Raw genomic sequence first — 20,167 nt, 5'->3', positions numbered from 1 at the left:
TGGCCTATTTTAGATACAGGACACTGAAGTCAAACTAACTCCTTTATTGAACCAACTTTTTTACCAAAACTTTTTTTTTTTAAGTTTTTTTAAAAGAATGTGTTCTCTTTGAAGGGGCGGAGCTTGATGACAGTGTTCCTGGGTCTATGTTTGTGATTGGTTGGGAGGATTAATGACTGTACATGATCTAGATGATAGGCTAGAATGCAATGGAAGCAAAACCGTTCTTCTGCAGAACTTTTTATTGACCCTTTTTTTCTATCACACCACACTTCTATCGATCAATATACATTGTTATTGAATTATCGTCCGGCCCTAAAAGAGAGGCGCAGCCAATCTAAGTTTAACCTCTGTTTAAATGTTCCACTTTTTTCACATCTCTTAATAAGTACACTCATTAGGAAAGTTAGAACACAACAGGTCTTCCAGTGGTAGATGTCAAGTTAACCAGCTTCTTCTAAATAAGGTTTGGGTTACATGATGTGCTGGATACTGTAGCTGCTGCAGCTCTAGCCTTAAAACAGACACTGTATCCCTTTTATCTTTTCTCTAATTCTTTATACCAACAGTGGCCCTTCATCCCAAGGCTGATGCTGTTACCCCATCCAACACATTTTGACTGAGTAGAGAAGTTACACCTTATATACACCAGATGCTCCGTAGTTCATAAGGCCAATTCCAAGCATGTATCTGATAACAACCCATTCATGTGTTTCCATCATGAGGGAACGTTTGGAGAGGCAGTCAGGCCCGATTCTGAGACCAAATGAGAAGGCTACGGACCCTTTGCAGTGAGGTAGAGGATGCAGCCATCATGCTGCTGAACAGGTTTTCTTAACACCTGGACCCATGCTCCAATTTGACATATTCATCAAGTTCTTAGTTAACCTCAACTGTGTAGTCTCAACATTCATATTTATTTTTATAAACAGCCTGATCACAGATTTGAGCAAAAAGGCTTAAAGAACAGTTTTTATTGAGTAACAATATGGTCCCTTGGATTATGGACTACAACTGGACACAGAGTGAAGGTAAACATTTCTTTTCTGGTCAAATAGGTTCTTCCCTTAGCGGTCTACAGGAACGTGTGGTCTCACCTTTATTGTGTATTCCTTAATATGTTTCCCCCAATCAGGGTGATTGTATGGAGGACCAAGTCTTCCATATTTAAAAATATGAACAGAAATAAATAAATGCTCGATAAATAAATAAGCATACAATTAATTGCCACCAAAAATACAATAAACTAATAAATGTAGGTAGAAATTAAATTATACAGTGAGACATAAATGTATATATCTCTTTTAATTAGCTTCTTTATTTATTCACCATTGTAATAATTACATTATTTATTTATTGTCCGTTATAATCTTCAACTTTATTAATTACTTTTTAAGTATTTATTTACGTTATAATATTTTTGTCTGTTTTATTCTTCCATTGTATTTTTTTACCCTATATATTTCTGTGATGCTATTTATTTCTGCCTGTCGCTTTTACATTTCTGCCTGTCCTTTTTACATTTCTGTATGCATTTCTGCCTCATTATGCAAATGAGGAGGGGCTGTGTCTTAAGGGCTCAACTTCTGCCCATTGGTTGGTTAGCATTTTACTGCATCGGTCAATCTACATGGCTTTTCCCCGACATGAAGCATTGTTTAGTAATGTCAAACTCAGCAGGCAGACGTTCAGTGTCCGACCTCTTAAGGGAAGCTGCTAATAGACTGGAAGAATAAAAACGCTGTACGCAGGGTCTGAAATTAACACTCGCCAGATGCCAAATGTGAGTAAATTTCCCGTTTGGCGAGTGAATTTCAGAGCTGTCACATGGCGAGTAAATCTTTGTGCCAAATAAATAAAAAAATAACATAAAAATAACGAAGCCCATCTGGGCTGTGGATGATCTGTTCACAGTTCTGTCCATCCAGAGCTCAGTCTAGACCCGCCTTCTGCGGAGCTGGTTCAGCTTCTTTCACATCTTATTTCTGTTGCAGGTAACAGAGCAGCAGAGAGAGCGATCAGAGTCATGATTTTTTTGAGCGTCTCCCAGATAAAGCCTTCATTCAGAACCAGTCATGGCTGCACGCTGCACCAGAAAACAGTTCTGCTAACCAGATGCATTCTAAAATGCCAATTAGTCTGTTAATAAGTTTTGTTCTTATTTATCGTGCTTTTTTTTAAGAATAAAATAGACAAAAATATTATAACATGCATATAAATAAATACTTAAAAAATGAGTAATAATAAATAAAGTTGAAGATTATAACGGACAATAAATAAATAAGGTAATTATTACAAAGGCGAATAAATAAAGAAGCTAATTAAAAGAGATATATACATTTATGTCTCACTGTATAATTTCATTTCTACCTACATTTATTTGTTTATTGTATTTTTGGTGGCAATTAATTGTATGCTTATCTATTTATTGAGCATTTATTTATTTCTGTATTTATTTTTAAACATGGAAGACTTGGTCCTCCATATGATTGGACCAAACTGATAAAAAGATTCTCAGTAAAAAAAAAAAAAAAAACGCCAGTGAATAACTGAAGCTCTGTATCACCAGCAAGAGGAACATCCACTTACCATCGTTATTGATGATGTGGAGAAGCAGCTTCAGGTAGTTCTGGGTCTGCTCCACCAGGTCCCACGACTAAATTCATTACATACAAAAGCAGACACAATGGTGAATGAAAACAGTGTTCTCACATCAGCAACAGGGCAACCCTCCTTAAGCTACATGGCAGCCTTGGCAGTTTTAGAAGAAAAGAAAGCTATTCTTCCTCACATTGTCTGCAGTATCCACTGGTATTACACATGAGCTGCAGAAGTGCTTGGTTAAAAGAAATCCAATCTTAAAACCACTTTCACTACAGTCACTGAAAAGTTTACCGCCATGTTCCCTCCGTGGAAGCGAAGTTTACACACAGGTCTGTCTAAATAAATTAAATAAATAAGATTATCATCAGACGTGGGAGTTGCATAAAAGGGTTTTGACACACATAATAAACACAAATGTGTCTTTGTAAGTTGATTATCCCATGCAGAGCAGCTCTGTGAGATTCTGTAGCATCTCTTTGCCTGAGCCTAACCTAGGAGAAAGTTCCAGTAATGTTGAAGACCTGCAGGTAAAACCACAGGACCCCTGCAGCTTGCTCGTTGCCATTGAGTTGGAGTTGAAGAGGCCATCATACATCTGCTACAACAAACCCACTGTCATTTAGACAAGGCAGGCAGCACTGTGAGGACAATGTACTTTGATTTCTCCAGTGCATTTAACACAATTCAGCCTGATTTCACTTTTAACTGAATTACTGAAAAAAATACTTTTTAATTCTTAGATTTTTTTTTTTGATAGACCTGTAAAATTGGTTAGAATGGCTGAGACAGACACTTCATAGTATGAGCACCAGATGGCGCTATAGTACCTCAAAGCTAGAAAGTAAAACTAACCACAGAATGGGGAAAAGGAGAAATGTGAGCCAAAAACAGGAATAGAGATAGCACTAAAACAAGCTGATGATAAAAATAATAGACAAGAAAAACACAAGCAGAGCAGAGGATGAGGTGAGCTCACCTGATACTGACTCCAGTCAATGTTCAGGTTCTGAGTAAAGCGTACAGGGATTGTCAGAGGAGCATCCACATGGTCCTGTAAATGGGCACAAAGGAACATCAGAACAGCACGCTCTTATTGAAGACTGGGCAGAGATAAAGGTGCAGAACCAGTACCTGATTCCAGTTAAACACCAGACCCTCAGCTGTGTAGTCTCTGTCTTTGTAGTCCTTAAAAAACTCACAGCCTGAAAAAACAAAGATATTTTTCTACACAGCAGCTGACAACACAGTTCTGATCTTCAAGGTACTGATAGTAATATTTAATAAATTAGAACAGGACATTTAGAAAATAATGTTTAAGCAGATACACGGACCGCGGAACCGGTAGGGCCGCGGCCCTGCCTACTTTTGATGATCAAACATGTAAAATAATATATATAAATAAAATTAAATTATTCAATAGCTATTTTTTCAAATGCACAGTAGTCTATGGCAGCAGCATCATTCTCCAATGAGAAAGCGATAAATCATCCCATCTAAAAATGTATTGGCCGATTGTGTCATGTGATGTAAACAAAAGTTTTCCCACACAATTGCAAGCCACCTCTGCGCTGCTTATGACTGCCGCTACTTCGTCTACTTCGTTTGCTTCGTTAGCTTAGCTAGCTTTAAGGCTGTGTCCACTGCAAGTGCTGAGAGGTGTTTCTCGTCCCTCCGTCGTATCAAGACCTATCTGAGATCAACAATGACCCAGAAAAGACTAAATAGCTTGATGTGCGCCCACACACACACACACACACACACACACACACACACACACACACACACACACACACACACACACAGGGATCTTTTGACCACAGTGGATGCTTTGAGGATAGGACTTCATCCAGCATAATGACAGACGGAGACACTTTTTCGGGAATATTTAGAGCAGGGGTGAGTTTAACTTTTCTTTTTAAAGTATTATTATTCTGTAAATATTGTGTTAGCTGTAATATAATGATTGTAAGTGGGAATAAATCCGGGGCGTGTTTGCTGGAACGTCAGAAAAAAAGTTAAATAAAAATTTGGTGCCGATTTTAATTATAACATGGCAGACACATTTATCATGCTCAGGGACCACAGCCTATGAGAAAGCAATAAATTCTGGTGTCTAAATGGATTGGCTTGTCTTGTGTCATGTGACGCAAATCAGTTGCGTGATCAAGGGGATGCTGGTGTTTTATGTGTATGCGGGCGCGTGCATATGTGATGGGTAGTGGTATTGTGAGTATTGCCTGATGGGCCCGACCAATTTCAAATGTGTTCCGCGGTCCATGAGCAGATATTAAACATATTTTTTATTAAATTTCTGTATTAACAATGATTTTTATTGGTCTGATCTAAAATTCTAATCTTAAATGTCATGTTCCTATGGCTGTAAGCAGAAAAATCCTGATTAACACGAATAAAGGCTTGAAAACATCAGTCTATCTGTAATTAATCTATATAATGTGTTTCGCCTAGTGAATAGAGTTAATATATGTAATATATCCATCCATCCATCCATTTTCTGATTCGCTTAATCCCTCATGGGGTCGCGGGGGTGCTGGTGCCTATTTCCAGCGTTCACTGGGCAAGAGGCAGGGTACACCTGGACAGGTCGCCAGTCTGTCGCAGGGCAACACAGAGACAGACAGGACAAACTACCATTCACGCACACACTCACACCTAAGGAGAATTTAGAGACACCAATTAACCTAACAGTCATGTTTCTGGACTGTGGGAGGAAGGCAGAGTACCCGGAGAGAACCCACGCATGCACAGGGAGAACATGCAAACTCCATGCAGAAAGACCCAGGGTTGGATTTGAACCCAGAACCTTCTTGCTGCAAGGCAACAGCGCTACCCACTGCTCCACAGTGATATATTAACTTGTAAATAATAATAAAGTTATTAAATGGGTTGTGTATTCACACACTTTTTAAAATGATTATCAAGTCAAATGCAAATTGGAAGAAAGGGGCAAGGTAAAAAAAAAAAAAAAAAAAAAAATTCAGCTTACAAGTACAGCTTCATAATCTCCCCCCCCCTCCCCCACCACAAAATAATGAATAATTTTTCTTTACCCGGGTAAGGCACGGAGAGCAAGGTGAAATCTGCATAACGCTGGGCCTTGTCCACCTTCTCAGATGACGTCACACTGCAGAAAAATTAGAACAGGTACAAAACAACAGTTGGGATCCCTGAAAACACCATGCTTCAACAAAGTGCTGAACATGAAGAGAAAATTAGAAAACATACAAATGAAAGCACATTGCAGTGGAATAGTAGCAGTGGGTCAAGATAAATTGGACTACAAACTTAATCTGATTAAGTTTCAGTGAACTACAACCATTTGAATTGAACATTAACATTCAAAGGCAACTTTTAAAAGGAACTCAGGGTTTCACCACTTTTACAGTCTTCTGGGAGTTTGCTCCAGATAAGTGCAGCATAAAAACTAAATGCTGCTTCTCCATGTTTGGTTCTGGTTCCAGGTATGCAGAGTAGATTTGAGCCAGAAGACCTGAGTGTTCTGGAGGGTCGATACTCTGACAACATATATTTTGGTGCTAAGACATTCAGTGATTTATAGACTAACAGGATTATTTTAAAGTAAGCCAATGTAAGCACTTCAGAACTGGGGTGATGCACTCTCCTTTCTTAGTGAGGACGCGGGCAGCAGCGTTCTGTCAAGCTAGGTTAACAATCAAGGCCTGTTTGCATGCAAATAGCTTACAGAACTAGCATTCAGATGGTGCAAAACACATGTTTCACTATGCAAACAATTTATTCCAGGCAAAGTGAGACTGTATTGGCTGCAGCGGCTCCGTGTCTGTCTGTATCATATGAGCTGTACTGTTAGCAGAGCTCAGATGCACTCTCTATCATCTATAGAGGAGCGGCTGCTGTGCCAAGTGCAGCTGAAACAATAATCCTAAATTTCCAAAGTTCAGTGTTCCATTCAGGTCTTAACCACACGAGATTATCTATAAATACAAGACAAACTATTGAGCCATACTAAAACAAAGTAAACATGATAATATGTATGGCTAATCAAACAAAATAAACATCCACAAGACGTATAAAGTGAAACTACAGGCATTAGATCCTGAGGTAATAGCTTACTTTAGGCCAAACTTAACCTTCTTGTTCTCCACCATCAGGTCACAGATGTAGCGTACTGAGAGATAGCGAAGCAGTTTAATGTCGTGACCGCGCACTTTGTCAAAGAGTTGGGAGTCCCCGTTCCTGTCAGCAGGGGAAACAACAGCTGTTGATGATGCAAGACCTCTCCAAAGCAGGTTGGGTAATGTAACACAATGTAATGGTTCGTGTACATTTGATCCATAAAAGCTGTACATTTATAAAGGATTGTCAAAGCAAAGTGTTAAACCACTGCTCTGAGAAGAACTATTGTTGGATAGACAGAAGTTAAACACAGCAGAGCGTCTAATATTTCACATTTCTACAGCCTTCATCACCTGACTGCACTGTCATCCTCTGGAACCTCCTCCGGCTCTGTCCAGGTGTCATCACTGCCCCCTGCAAACATAGCAGGAAGGGTCGGATGCTGAGAGCAAGGAAGCAAAGTCGGGAAGACTTCTCATTACATCAAACTGAAGAATGAGAAATGAGCCCTGATCACTGGCTGGCCTTTTGCTCATTTTCTTTCTTATGTAAAGTCTGTATTTTAAAGCATTTCAGATTCTTTTAGCTGAACAACTTCATTCTCTGCCCTGCATATGTTGTCCTATCTCCAACCAACGTTCTAATCAAAGTACCAGTATCTGGAAGGACGCGACTGGTGCCTCCACCCTTTAATGAAGAACCAGCTGGTTCAAACAACAATCTGAGTGAACTGCTGTTAGTCTGAACAGGCCTGGCTCAAGTAATGGCTCTACCACACAGAATCAGCAGCACACACGTCAGGACGTCTGGTTTCTATTACTCCACCACGTCCATTCCTGGTGGTGGATTATTCTGCTTCATAAACTTGTCACTTACATTTTTCACAGGATGGAATTTAAATGAATGTAGTTGCCAGATGAATTACTGCTACTGTGGTTTGGACCGTTGTAAGATGAAGCCAAGTGTGGAGCCATGATTCGATTTGACCGTGTCACTGCTGTGGAGCAGCACCTGATCCCCAATCAGTTTCTGTTGGACTGAGGAAAGTTCAACAGCGTTGGTCAAAATCTCAGAAATGAATCGTTGCTCAGAAGGGCCACAATGCTCCTGAAACGTTCCTGGCCTGAGTTTGCTGTAGAAAGACTATGGAAAGTTGCTCCTAGGAATTTGGTCTTTCACTTTTTATCCATCTTCTCTCTTTATCTCTTTTTATTAGTTGTTTTTGTCTCTCTCCACATTTCAGTCTGTAATCTGCTGTATTGCTGTGTGTCAGGGACAGGGCATGAAACACTTGGGCTATTTTGTATACTTGCACCAGCAGTAAGAGAGTTACTCCTGCTGCTAATCAGGAGAGTAGATGTAGATATAGGAGTGCTGCAGATATTCTTGAGCACTCAGTCGGTCTCAGACTTCTTCCTTCTCTCAAATATTTCCGTCCAGCTGAACTGTGAACATGTACAATTACTGAATGCTGTGATCTCCTTGGGGATGGGGGCGTCTCGTTGTGCATGCTTATGTGCAGTGGCTTTCTAGGGTCGGATATGTGCCGACAGCACATATCCGATGGCTGATCGGAAGATGTTTTGTTCACATGTTCCTAAGCTACACGTAGGTACCTGCTAGGAGGAGGTTTCGGAAAGAAGGCAACTTTTAGTGGTTATGAGAACCTGACGTTTCAGTGTAACAGCTGCTCGAACAATTCACAGCTAAAAAAATTTACCAAAAGCCTCTGGCAACCTAACTTCCCCTATTTTACTAGCTATGTAAAAAGGTTTGTTCTTACCTGAGAAGATGTAGTTGTAGCCTGTACGTCCATACAGCTCCCCCCAACCTGCCAGAGTGGCTGACCGGCAGATGTGCTGTATGGAAGACAACCCATTACAGACGCAGATGCACAGCAGCTGCAGCAAATCTAACGTTTGCATTAAACCTCATAACCAACAGAGCAACATTTTGGTAGAAACAACATTGTTTTCCTTCAATGTTACTGGAAAAAGTAACACAGCTACAAGCATCTCTACCAGCAGCCTGTCAGCAGAGCCCCAGAGAGTACACAGAGTGTTTATGAAAATCATAATCCTGACTAGTTTTCTCCGTGAGGCAAAGAGAGAGATACTGTCCACCATCACTGTTAATGTCAGACGTTTCTGTTAGATTATGAATCTGCAGGCGCTGAGCAAAGCAGCTACACAGTGAGGCATTTGTTTTAGGAAAAACTGCACTGCAAAAAGGGAACTCAAAGTAAGTCAAATTTTCTTGAAATTTGTGTATTTTTTCTTGATTTGAGCAGCTAAACAAGACTATTTGCCAATGGAATAAGATTGTTGCACTTAAAATAAGAACAATTTATCTCCATCATCTTATTTCAAGGGCAAGATATCTATTTGTCTTATTTTAGGGGTAAAAATACTAATTCCATTGGCAAATAGTCTTATTTAGCTGCTCAAATGAAGTAAAAAATATGCTAATTTCAATCAAATTTGACTTACTTTGAGGTCCCTTTTTGCAGTGTGATAGCTAAGGCTATGTCTCCTGCTAAACCGATAAGGTGTAAAATATTTTTGGTATCATTTCTTCAAACTGAGTTACAGTTGTTTAAGCCGGGAATTTACTCTTCAACGGGTTTCGCTCTGAGTAGGTCTGACTTTGATCCCTCTCACAGCAGTCTACTGCAGAAAACCTCTGAATACTCAGAGGTTTCTGAGAACATTAGAGAACAAAGAGCATCACAAAGACCAAGGAAAACAGCAGATAGGTCATGGAGAATGTTATGGACAAGTTTAAAGGAGGGTTAAGTTCTAAAACAATCTCCAAGTTTTGAACATATCCCAGAGTTCTCTTCAAGGCATCATCTGAACATGGAAAGGATGGACAAGCAGAGAATTAATTAGAGAAGCAGCCACGAGGCCCCTGGTAACTCTGGAGGAGCTGCAGAGATCCCCTGTCTAGGTAGGATAATGTATTTACAGTATTAGTTCTGCAATACACAAATCTGGCCTCTAACCAAAAGTGTCCCCAAGTCCTGTGAACTGGCCACCAGCTATGTCGGGAACACAAACATATGGAACATGGGGCTCTGCTCAGGTGAGACTAAAGTTCAGACTAAAAAATGCTTTAAGTGGTATAAAACTTCACAATGAACACAGCAACATGGTGATGCATGGAAGGGAAAGCTGGTAAGATGCATGGAGCTAAATGCAGGACAGACCTGAGACTGGGGTGGATATCCAACTTGAGATGGCCTAGTCAAAGTTCAAACCCAGATCCAACTGAGAATATCTGTTAAGACTTGAAAAAGTCTGAATCAGTAAGTCTAAGCTTGAGCCATTTTGCAATAAAACAATGTGCAATACTGATCGAGACAAAGCAACATACTGTAGCTGCAACCACGATGAAGGTGCCTCTATAGACTTGGGGGGCTGACAATAATTACACACCACACATTTCTACAGCTGCATTTGTCCTGAGAGATTAAAGCAGGTTCCAACCGGGTGAGTCTGAGGCAGCTGGTCGTAGTAGACTTTATAAAACGGGCCTAAATACAAAAGTGCACCAGAACTCTCACATTTGTACATGTTAAAAAAAACAAAACTAATTATTTTCTGTAAAACACAATTTGTGGTAGCACAGTGACAAAATGTGGAAAGGTTTTCCAACAAACTCCTTTCAGGTTTTCTAAGAATACCACAGATTAACTGTTCTTTTACAACAGCATTGCAAAAAACAGATATTTTAGTACATACACTAATATCAGAATTAGAATAGATGAATAATTGAATTTAAATTAATGAATATGAAAAGGAAGAATAAATCAGAAAATGAATACACGAAGAGTAACTACTGACTCTTTCAACACCGGTGCTTTCTTTATGATTAGTTAGCAAAAACCTTTAAGTCTTAAAGGACATGGGACAAAACCTCAGTATTCTCAAGCATTTCTGGATGGAAATGTAAACTTTTCCTTTCTAACGATAAATTGCAGATGAAGATTTAAAATATGCACAAGAGCGGCACAGTATATAAAGACTCACCTTGCCATTATAAAGGATGACAGGACATACGAATCTCCCTCTGCAGCGAGCCATTTTGCTTCGGTTCACTAGGTCCTGCAGCTTGGTGATCTGCACAGTGCTCTCAAACCTAGACACACACATTGGTCTTACTATCATTGTGAGGACTTTGCGCTGACTTCCTTTAATTTTCCGTTCCTTTCAACAGCTTAACCCTGACCCTAAACCTAACTATTACCAGTACATACCTAACCTCAGACCTAAACCTAACCAGGTTTTTGTCCACACAACTATAGCTAGACATGCCCACACACACCAACCGTCTTTTTACTATGTCAGCTGATTTGATCTGTGTGTAAGTGGATTGTACTGGAATGCATTGGATTTAGATGAGCTGAATTTAGACAGAATTGGATTCCATCCATTTGGATATGAATTTGTGTTGAATTACCCGTACAGTAATGTAGCAGTGACCACATACCACTGACATGGGCTTCCAGTGCCCCATTTGATTGATTGTAAAACCTTGTTTAAGAAATAAATCAATTAATCACATGATAAATCCAAATGAGCTCAATAATTTCCATTTGTTTGATTGTTTGTTATTCTTCTCTTTCTACTATAAAGCCTGGATGAGAAAAGGTTTTACTGGCACATTGGTCTAGACTCATCGCTTCCGTTCTCGTTTTTAAGTGTAAATAGGAGTGAACTCTTGCATCAGGTATTTCCAAGGCGTATGGTCTCGTTACACAAGAAGAGCCAGAAAATTGACAAACTAAATACAGTGCAAAAGCTGTCCCTGGAAAAATGGCCCCGATTTTAACAATTTATGATCGAGAACAAAATACTGCGCGCAACACCAATCATTATGGTAGCTGGCTGTACTGCTGTTAGCGTTACTGACAGGAGCTTTAGACAAGGCAAGCCACCCCCCCTCAACATTTTAATATTTAAATTGCCACACAGTTCCGGTGCTAAATGTGACCTATTATGAAAAATCACCTTTTTGCACGTCCATTTGGGTCTACTGCATGTAGAAACAGTACAAAAGCTAAAAAAAAAAAAAAATCTAGATCTTTTTGCCAATAAATAAATGTTTTGTTGGTGTCTAATAATGAGCCATTTCAAAAACCTCCCGATTATTATGTCACAATAGGCACGGGCAATGTTGCCTAACCTAGCAACCCCAGCTGAGCCCAGCCCCTCACATAGCAACCAGCCAGAGCTCCTCCCATTTCACAATAGTCCTAGTTGGCACTGCTACCTAGAAATCTGCAGCTGATGGAGATTTAAGTATTCAATGATTTGTCCCATGTGTTTTTGTTCACAAGAACATGATCTGTCATTTAGCACAAGCTAACGCTACTTATAGCCTAGGGTTACCCCAACAGACGTCCCCGATTTCTGGGGAAACTCAGTTTTAGATGACCAGCATTTGATGAACGATTTAAGGTTTTGTGTGTAGAGCGTTAGTACGGGCAGACAGAGCGAGTTAGCATGTTGCATATAATAACATACAGTAGCTGGTTGTGTTCCTGTTAAAGGAGGGCCGAGTATCGGATGCCTTTAAAAGACAAAACATAAAAGAGCGCTGGTTTGTCACCACAGACGGGGACCTGTCCTGTGATATTATGGTATGTATGAATTCATTACTTTGTTTTGAGCTGATCCTTGCTGGTTGCAAAGGAAGCTCTGCTTCTGGGTCCGACTCTAGGTCAAAGACATACAGCTGTACCACTATGCATCTGCTGGCAGCCATTTTCACGTGTATAAAGTCCATGTTTAAACTTTGAGTTTATAGTCAGTAAAACTGCTGGCCAGCTACAGTTTATTTGCATAAGATAAGAACAGCGCATTTTAAATTAGTTCTAAATACATGAAACTGGAGAGATATCTCATTATCTGAGAAAAAAATAATGAACATGTTTGGTATAGCCCATAGACCTACTCTAAATGTTTAAGGAAGCATTTACATCCTGCCCCTGTTCTTTATGGAGAGCTGTTTCATTCAAAATTAAATACTGTTACTAATAAATTATTAATAAATACTCCAAATAAATAACTGTTCCCATGAAATAAAACAAATATATGTTTTAAAAAATTATATTTTAGCTTATTTTGTGATAACAGATTTTTTTAATGACACTTTCATTTAGTAAAGCTACTTTACATTTTCAGGGACTTTAAAATTTGATAAGTGTTTTTATTTCAGGCTCATTTTATTTCATGTTGTTAAATGAGTGGCGGAGTTTTCTGGTCTGGTTAGGGCTTCATGGAGTGAAACAACTTACTCAGGATGGAGCGAGGAGGATTTCACCCATTCTCAATGAATTGCACCTTAGGGAGGCACCGGTCCACATTTTTTGATTTCCGAACTGATCCAGATACCAGAATTTGGACATCTTCCAATACCAATACTATTTCGATACCAGAGCTTTGTTTCTTTTAATTTTATCAGCATCATTATTGTTGATTTTTAAGAGACTGTATTAAACTCCTCTCAACAGGAACGCATTATATTTACAAATGTAAGCATGCTTAGCCCTAAAGACAACTTGAGATAAATATGAGGTCAGAAAAGGAAGTCAAAAAAATTGTACGTTGCGGCTGACAAGAGCTGCCGAGCCCACAGCCGAACCAACATAAACATGGCAGCACAGAAGGACACACACATATCTGCTGCTAGCATGTCTGTTTTATAAGAATCAATTTCATCTTTGAAAGAAGAACAGCAAGAAGTGCCTTGATCACCGTAAACTTGTTGTTTCTCATGATGCCTGCTGCTTACATTTTTATTTGATACCATGATTGGCTAAAACCAACATTTGGTTGGCGGGCACTAGGTATCACGTCACCCAATCAGCTCAGAGAGTTCTGCTTAATGTCCCTCCTTTCCCCAAAGAGATTCGATAGGAGCCATGGGACATTTCATGAGACCCTTCTCCATTAAGGAACAGTTAGCAGCCAGCAGAGATGCTGGAGACTTTTCCGCACCCATGGCTTCCCAGTCATTCAGCGTAGCGGTACACCCACCGCCACTTCAGCGGAAGCTGGCTAGGCAGAGCCGCCCCACAGAGAAACCGTCACCCCTCATTTGGATATAAGAACATGAAATATAAAGTGCCTGAAATATGTAAAGCAGCAAAGTTTACAAAAAAAAATTCCATTATATTTCAGGGTTTGGGATGTGCGTTGGATTCCGCAGTCAAATTCCTTGTTTGTCCCCACAAACTTGGCCAATAAAATGCATTCTGATAGAAATAAGCAACAAAACACACATTACCCTCCTATTTGTACTGCGATTATGCTGTACAAAGTAAATAAACAAAGCTTTCTTTCAAAATTAACATGTAGAAACAATGCGCATATTACTCCCAAATACAGTGTGGACTAGTTTGAAATATCTATGACATTTCTTAAAACAAATGTGTAATTCACTAAATCCGGTAAATAAATAAAAAGATTTATATAAATATATTTTTCCATTTTCCCAGTAATAAGTCCTAAAGTGATAAAAGTTCTATTCTCTAAATAAAAGTCAAATTTCAATTGGAGTTTCTGTAAACTGCATAGCTTTACACTCCATTCATCATGAAGAATTTATACCAACAGACCTTTTGGCTTCGTTAGTGTTTTGGGTGCCTGTAACTCCACTGACTTTAATTCAAATGTGAACTTCTCTGTGCACATAATAAACCTGTTGGCAGAGACTACATGCTGTATTTGTAGGAAGAAGATTCAACCCTCCCTCTGCAACAATCAGTAGTAAGAAAGAATGATCTACTACTGAATCACTGCTTCTGGTTTCCTGTTTCTGCAGCAATAAAGTCTCATGTGACAAAGCTGTCACTTCCTCCTGCTGCCTCTTTTATCAGCTCAGAGATTTCCGAGACATAAGCTGACCTTTGCAACCTGCATCACTGGAAAGGTTTACATGCTTAGAGCAGAGGTACATCAGTGGCGCTGGTTGGACTTTGGATGGCAGAAGGGTTGAAGCGAGCTGAGGGGACGTACCTGTCTCTGTCCACTTCTGGAGACTCGTACTCAAGGAAAACTATCTGACGGGGGTAGTGGCCGCAGACTTCTCCGTTAGAATTATAGATGATGCTGTACTTGTAATCTCTGGCAAAAAGTTCCAGGCATCGCTTCTCTATCATCTCCACCTGAAGGGGGGACAAGTCAGTTAAACTCATGTAGAAACTGTTTTAGTCAGGAACATCAGCACCACTTGTTACATCAATGTTCTGGCAGCAGCACCCAACTTTAGGCCAGTAACTACTTGTGTTGCTCTTCACATTTCGTTTATTCTATTTTCTATCACGTCACACTATGATGACGTTGCGCTAATATTAGGTGCATAAAGAACAGTTGACATTTTAGGGATCGGTGTGTTTTTTCAGAAACTGTCGCTAGTTTTGAACATGTTACCCGAGGAGTGACTTCCTTTGCTCTATACTGGGTCTTGGAGAACAGATCTATCAGGTCCGCTATGTGCTGGCTCTTTCGGACAGACAGCCCCGGGACCGTGAAGCCGCGGGCCGCGGAGGGGGAGGCGGCCATCATGGTGTCTTGAGCCCTGGTGGCAGCCTCCAGCCGCACTCGTCCTCCTTCAAACACCGCAGAACCGTGTCCTTTGGAACGGGGAGACCGACCAGGCCATCCCTTCCCGGCGAGCTTTTTCCTGACTGCCCGCTTGAGGGGGCCAGAGCCGGGAGGTCGCCCTGAATTCACGGCAGCGGCGAGCAGCTCCACCCCACGAAAACACACGCCGCTGGCGGGCTGCTGGCTGCCGGTGCCCCGGAAGGAGCAACAGCGACCTGCCGGTGGTACCGCGGTGGGCTACCGAGCTAGCTCAGGTCCCGCATAAGGCGAGTGATATTCACTGAAATCATTCACCGCTTCTCCACACCGGTGCTGGCTTTTCTGCTTGCTTTGGTTTGTATTTCTGGAGAAGAACCGGACCGCCAGTTCGAGCCGTTCCTCCGGAGCTGTTTTCTGAACTCAGGTGAGCTGAAATCAGGAAATCTTCGGGATCGTTGTGGGCCCGCTTCAGCTGGCACGGTGCTCCGTCCCCATACCTCCCTAAAAAGTCCCACCACGGCGACCAGAATCGAACCAAATTGCCCCCAGAGGGAGGAACGTAACCCGACAGGCGTTAATGTGACCGACAGCTCCTGTGGGACAGCCCAGAGCTCCGAGTTGCACACAACTTGTGATAAACAGGAAGTTGACCGAATTACGTCACGCTTGTTTCCGCTTTCACCCCAGACGTAAATGACGCCATCCTGGTAAACGACGCCACATACTGGTTTTGAGTCGAAAGAAGCAACCTAATAAATGTCTTTATCTTTATTAAAACCGATAATTCCAAAAATAACAACAGTCTGGCAGCAATCGTCTTTTAAACGTCTCCATTTCTTCTTCCAGCCGCTTCATGAAGGCTGCCTGTTCTCCTTATTCAAAGACTTTTTAATTAAACGTTGAACATTTGTACAAAACCATATGGCATATAATCAACAGAGAAAATTAACACGGTGTACATGTTTGAGGCACAGATGTTGATATAAATAAAGTGAAGCCAATGGTGTCAGGCATAAAGGAAAATAATAATAAAATAAGATTAAAATACTTTATTGTCACTGTGGTGAAATTTATTTTTGGTCACTAAGAGTACACATAAAAAAAGACAAACAAACAATGAACAACAGTTACAGTTTTTTCCCCTATAGCGTTCAAAAGACCAAACATTTAAAAAGAAGATTCAAAAGTTTGTTTGAACAAGTTGTCCTACATGAGTCACAGATAACAAATGAGGTAATAATGTGCTTTTGTGCAATGATGATTTGAGGCTTGATTTACATTAATGTGCATTTAGATATTCTGAGATAATAGTGTGCAAGTGTAATGATTAATGCTGGTGAACCCGATATTCAGCTGGACACAGATACATTGTTAAAAGGTTTATTGGGAGGATAAAATAGTGCCAGCTGAAGCAGGCAGGCAGAACCAGACTTGACAGATGAATAATGACTGATGGTGCAGGCAGGCATGGATGAGCAGGAGACCAGAAGATGCAGGTAGTTACAGCCCAGAACAGGCGATGTGGACCGGAGAACCACCAGAACGGGCAGAAAAAGTGGCTGGAACTCACGGGGAAACGGGCAGAACTGCAGCATGCAGACACAGACAGCTTTCTTTAGAGAAGTGAACAGAAAAGTCTAGCTGGCTGAGCACACAGGAACTGGTAGAGACGAAGCACATCAAACGAGACAATATGAGATGAAACGAGAAGAGATGTTCGGCCAGTGATGAGTTGGCTGAAGCAGGTATGTAAACAGGTGGATAGTGTCTGGTGGCTGAGAGGTGACAGGCTGATGAGAAAAGTCCTGAAAATTCCAAAATAAACAAGCAAAAACGTAAATCATGACAGTAAGTAGGCAGTAACATTAAGGTGATTGTAACGTATGACAGGCTAGTAACAGTGGAGTGATCTTAATGTGTTGGACTGCAGTCTCCCATCAGGGGGCGATTGCCCTCACAGTTCTTGGGAAGAAGCTGTTTCTAAGTTTACTTGTTTTGGCTTTGAGGCTTCAGAAGCATTTACCTGATGGGAGAGGGGCAAACAGTGCATTGCCTTGGTGGGTGGGATCAGTGGAGATGCGTCTGGCCCCTCTTTGGACTCGTTCTGCATAAATTTAGTCCCTGGGTCCATTCTTCGTACGTCGCTAACTCAGTTAGCTGGATTTGATTGTTGACGATTTGGCATGATCTCGGATCGTTTGGTTCTTCGAAACTCATCCTGGACTTGTTGTCATAGCAACATGTGCGCCAGCTTAAACCTGCTCGTGAGCAGGCTTGTTTCATGTAAACAGGATTAGATCACAGCTTTATAAGCGGATGAGATAGGAAGTCTGTCCAGCCAGCGCACTTGGACCACCTAGTGGCAGAGGACGGGACAGAATTGTGGAACACCATTTTTTTTATGTTCCATAAAAGACGAAACAAATAATGCTTAGTTCCTGTCGTTTTATTTAAACAATTATTTATAAAGAAAAGACAACAAGTCATCTTTTGCCTGCAGTAAGAGATAGTTATGTAAAGTCAGCAATACTACTGTCAGATGGTTTATTAGAATTTACTCTGAACGTCCTTTTGAAGCAACTCGATCTCTAGTGCAATGTTTCTCTTTTTCACGTTGTGGAGTTCAATTTCTCCTCTTAATTTGTGTGTTTTTTTCAGGTCAAAATACAAATTTTTTTGTTGAAGATGCCGTTTATATAGGGAACGAATGGCGCTATGTGTCATTTTGTGAAAGAAAAAGAAATGGTGAAACATGCCTCATGCAACAAAAGTAAAAAAAGGGTTTTTTCAGCCTTCTTATTGGTGGCTGTTAAAAACAGACAAACACATCATTTAACAGTGGCTTTTAAAAAAGAGGAAGAAGTTATTTTTTAAAATACAGTATAATAATTAAAGGCTACCATTTTGTAGAATATTCTTGTATTTCACTTTTACTTGTCCCCATGTTCTAGTGGGTCCCGTGGAGGCTCTGACATAAAAGAACAAAGTAAATATGATATTATTAAATGCAAAAATACATACTGTAGAAAGTGATAGAAACATCTACCATGGACAGTATTTACGCATTAATTTGTCTGCTACTTTTTGCCAGCCCTCTCTCCTGGCTTTAACAGACTTTGAGGTGTTCCCTGTCGTTTTAATTAATGACTCAAATTTGGCATAACCTCCATTAAAAGCTCGTGTTCTGCTTGGGAGAAAAACTGTGGGCGTTCTTTGACCATGCTGAACAGCAGCGCTGCTGATCAATGTTTCTACTATCGATACATTTCCCCTTTTAAACAAACGCATGAACGCGCAATTATCTCAGATAACTCAATCCAGCCATACTAATCATAAACAACAGGTGTGTTCGAAGAACCCAATTAGCCGGATCATGATTAGCCGGATGAAATCATCTTGGATGTCTCATTTAATCTTGGATGTTTTAAGCAACGTACGAAGAACGGACCCCTGATCCTTCAGAGGGCAGGATAACATTAACCATAATACATACGTATATAAATAATAATGTAAATATTAAAAAAGGACTAATTCTCATCAAATAGCTTAGTTCTTTATAACAGTCAAGTAGCTGTGTTCCATGATTGCTTGTCATCAGTTCTCAGGTGGTTTTCTATTAGGTAACATTTAAACTCTAAAAAGTTAGGTTTTCTATTTCCCCATTTACAGGTATGAATGAAAAATTTGGCGAGAATAAGCATATTGTTAAGTATAAGGTCAGCATTTCTAGCTCTGAAAGTGGTTACAAATATTACATCCTTTCTTTGTAAGGGATGGGGTAGGAAAAGTTTTGTTGAGATCCAGTCCTGTAGATTTTTCCAAAATGCTGTAGTGTATTCACAATAGAAAAACAGATTGTCCGTTGTTTCAATGTTGTTGTCACAAAAGGTACATGTGTCCAAATGAAATCTCTCTCTTAGGATGTCCCTAAATGGAAAGATATTATTAAGAGTCTTAAAATGAACCCCTTTGGCTTTAGGACGTAAGGGGTATTTAAGATAAGTAGTTCTCCACTTTTTAACCACTGAATAGTCCTAACCCTAACCTTGTTCACGGATTAGCTATTCCATGCTGCTTGGCCCCCAGTCAGGGACCCCATAAAGCTAGCAGGCCCCAAGCTGAAGTCCTGTTATCATCCTGTCATGCACTCTGCTGCTTTCAGGTCCTTTTTTTTCCTTTTTTTTTTTTTTTTTTTTTTTTTTTTACTAATAATGCTTTTTACTTATTATTAACTAATTAATCAATCAAATTTACTATTTATTACTCTGATTTACTTTTCTCTAGTGCAGTGGTGTTCATGCTTTTCATCACATGGGCCAAATTGGTCAACTCAAAAGTACTTAAAAATCAAAAAATATTATGAAAAACTAAAATTATAGTGTGATTCGTATTTATCTGCTCCACACAGATATGTGCAAGCAATAATTTAAAGGAACAATAAGTAAGATATTTACTGTAAAATCAACCTAAATCATTCTCATTTGTTCTGTAGGAAAGGGCTGTGTAATTCATTGGGGACCCAAAACGTAAAACATATTTTGCACATTTGTTTTATTAGCAGATAGTCATCCACTTTGGAATTAAGTTATTATAAAATTGTTGCAAAAAAAATAATTAAAAAACATTTTGTCTGTTCTCAGCAAAAAGAACAGGATTGGGTAATTTTTATTGAAAACACTTGCTTTATTTTGCCAATTCTAAGAAATGAATTCATTGAGATGAATTAAATTAATTGAGATTTTGGTGCACCAGGGTCTGCAGTCGTTGGATAAATGTGGTTCCATTTATTATGAAATTAAAGATAGTGTAAAAATTGTTTTTATTAATATAGACAAATACTTAGTGTTGGACCTAACGGT

The 20,167-nt window shown here is 39.9% G+C and overlaps 1 protein-coding gene across 2 annotated transcripts in view; it reads right to left on the bottom strand.

The window, feature by feature from the left end:
* Nucleotides 1–15,976, bottom strand: part of mtmr14 (myotubularin related protein 14) — a 37,417-nt gene extending 21,441 nt beyond the window's left edge. For both annotated transcript variants that reach the window (XM_012873375.3, XM_012873376.3), the window contains exons 1-10: nucleotides 15,156–15,976; nucleotides 14,742–14,890; nucleotides 10,749–10,857; nucleotides 8,501–8,576; nucleotides 7,071–7,131; nucleotides 6,715–6,837; nucleotides 5,673–5,746; nucleotides 3,736–3,806; nucleotides 3,581–3,655; nucleotides 2,590–2,656 (exon numbers count right to left, since the gene is read on the bottom strand). In XM_012873375.3, the coding sequence (XP_012728829.2) occupies nucleotides 2,590–2,656; nucleotides 3,581–3,655; nucleotides 3,736–3,806; nucleotides 5,673–5,746; nucleotides 6,715–6,837; nucleotides 7,071–7,131; nucleotides 8,501–8,576; nucleotides 10,749–10,857; nucleotides 14,742–14,890; nucleotides 15,156–15,290 (940 nt within the window). In that variant the 5' untranslated portion in view covers nucleotides 15,291–15,976. The remainder of the gene's footprint in view (nucleotides 1–2,589; nucleotides 2,657–3,580; nucleotides 3,656–3,735; nucleotides 3,807–5,672; nucleotides 5,747–6,714; nucleotides 6,838–7,070; nucleotides 7,132–8,500; nucleotides 8,577–10,748; nucleotides 10,858–14,741; nucleotides 14,891–15,155) is intronic.
* Between the last annotated feature and the right edge of the window lie 4,191 nt (nucleotides 15,977–20,167).

Source organism: Fundulus heteroclitus, chromosome 20 (assembly GCF_011125445.2).
Source record: "Fundulus heteroclitus isolate FHET01 chromosome 20, MU-UCD_Fhet_4.1, whole genome shotgun sequence".
Lineage (NCBI taxonomy): Eukaryota > Metazoa > Chordata > Actinopteri > Cyprinodontiformes > Fundulidae > Fundulus > Fundulus heteroclitus.
The sequence above is the reverse complement of the archived record's forward strand: the minus strand, read 5'-3'. Positions and strand labels throughout refer to the sequence as shown.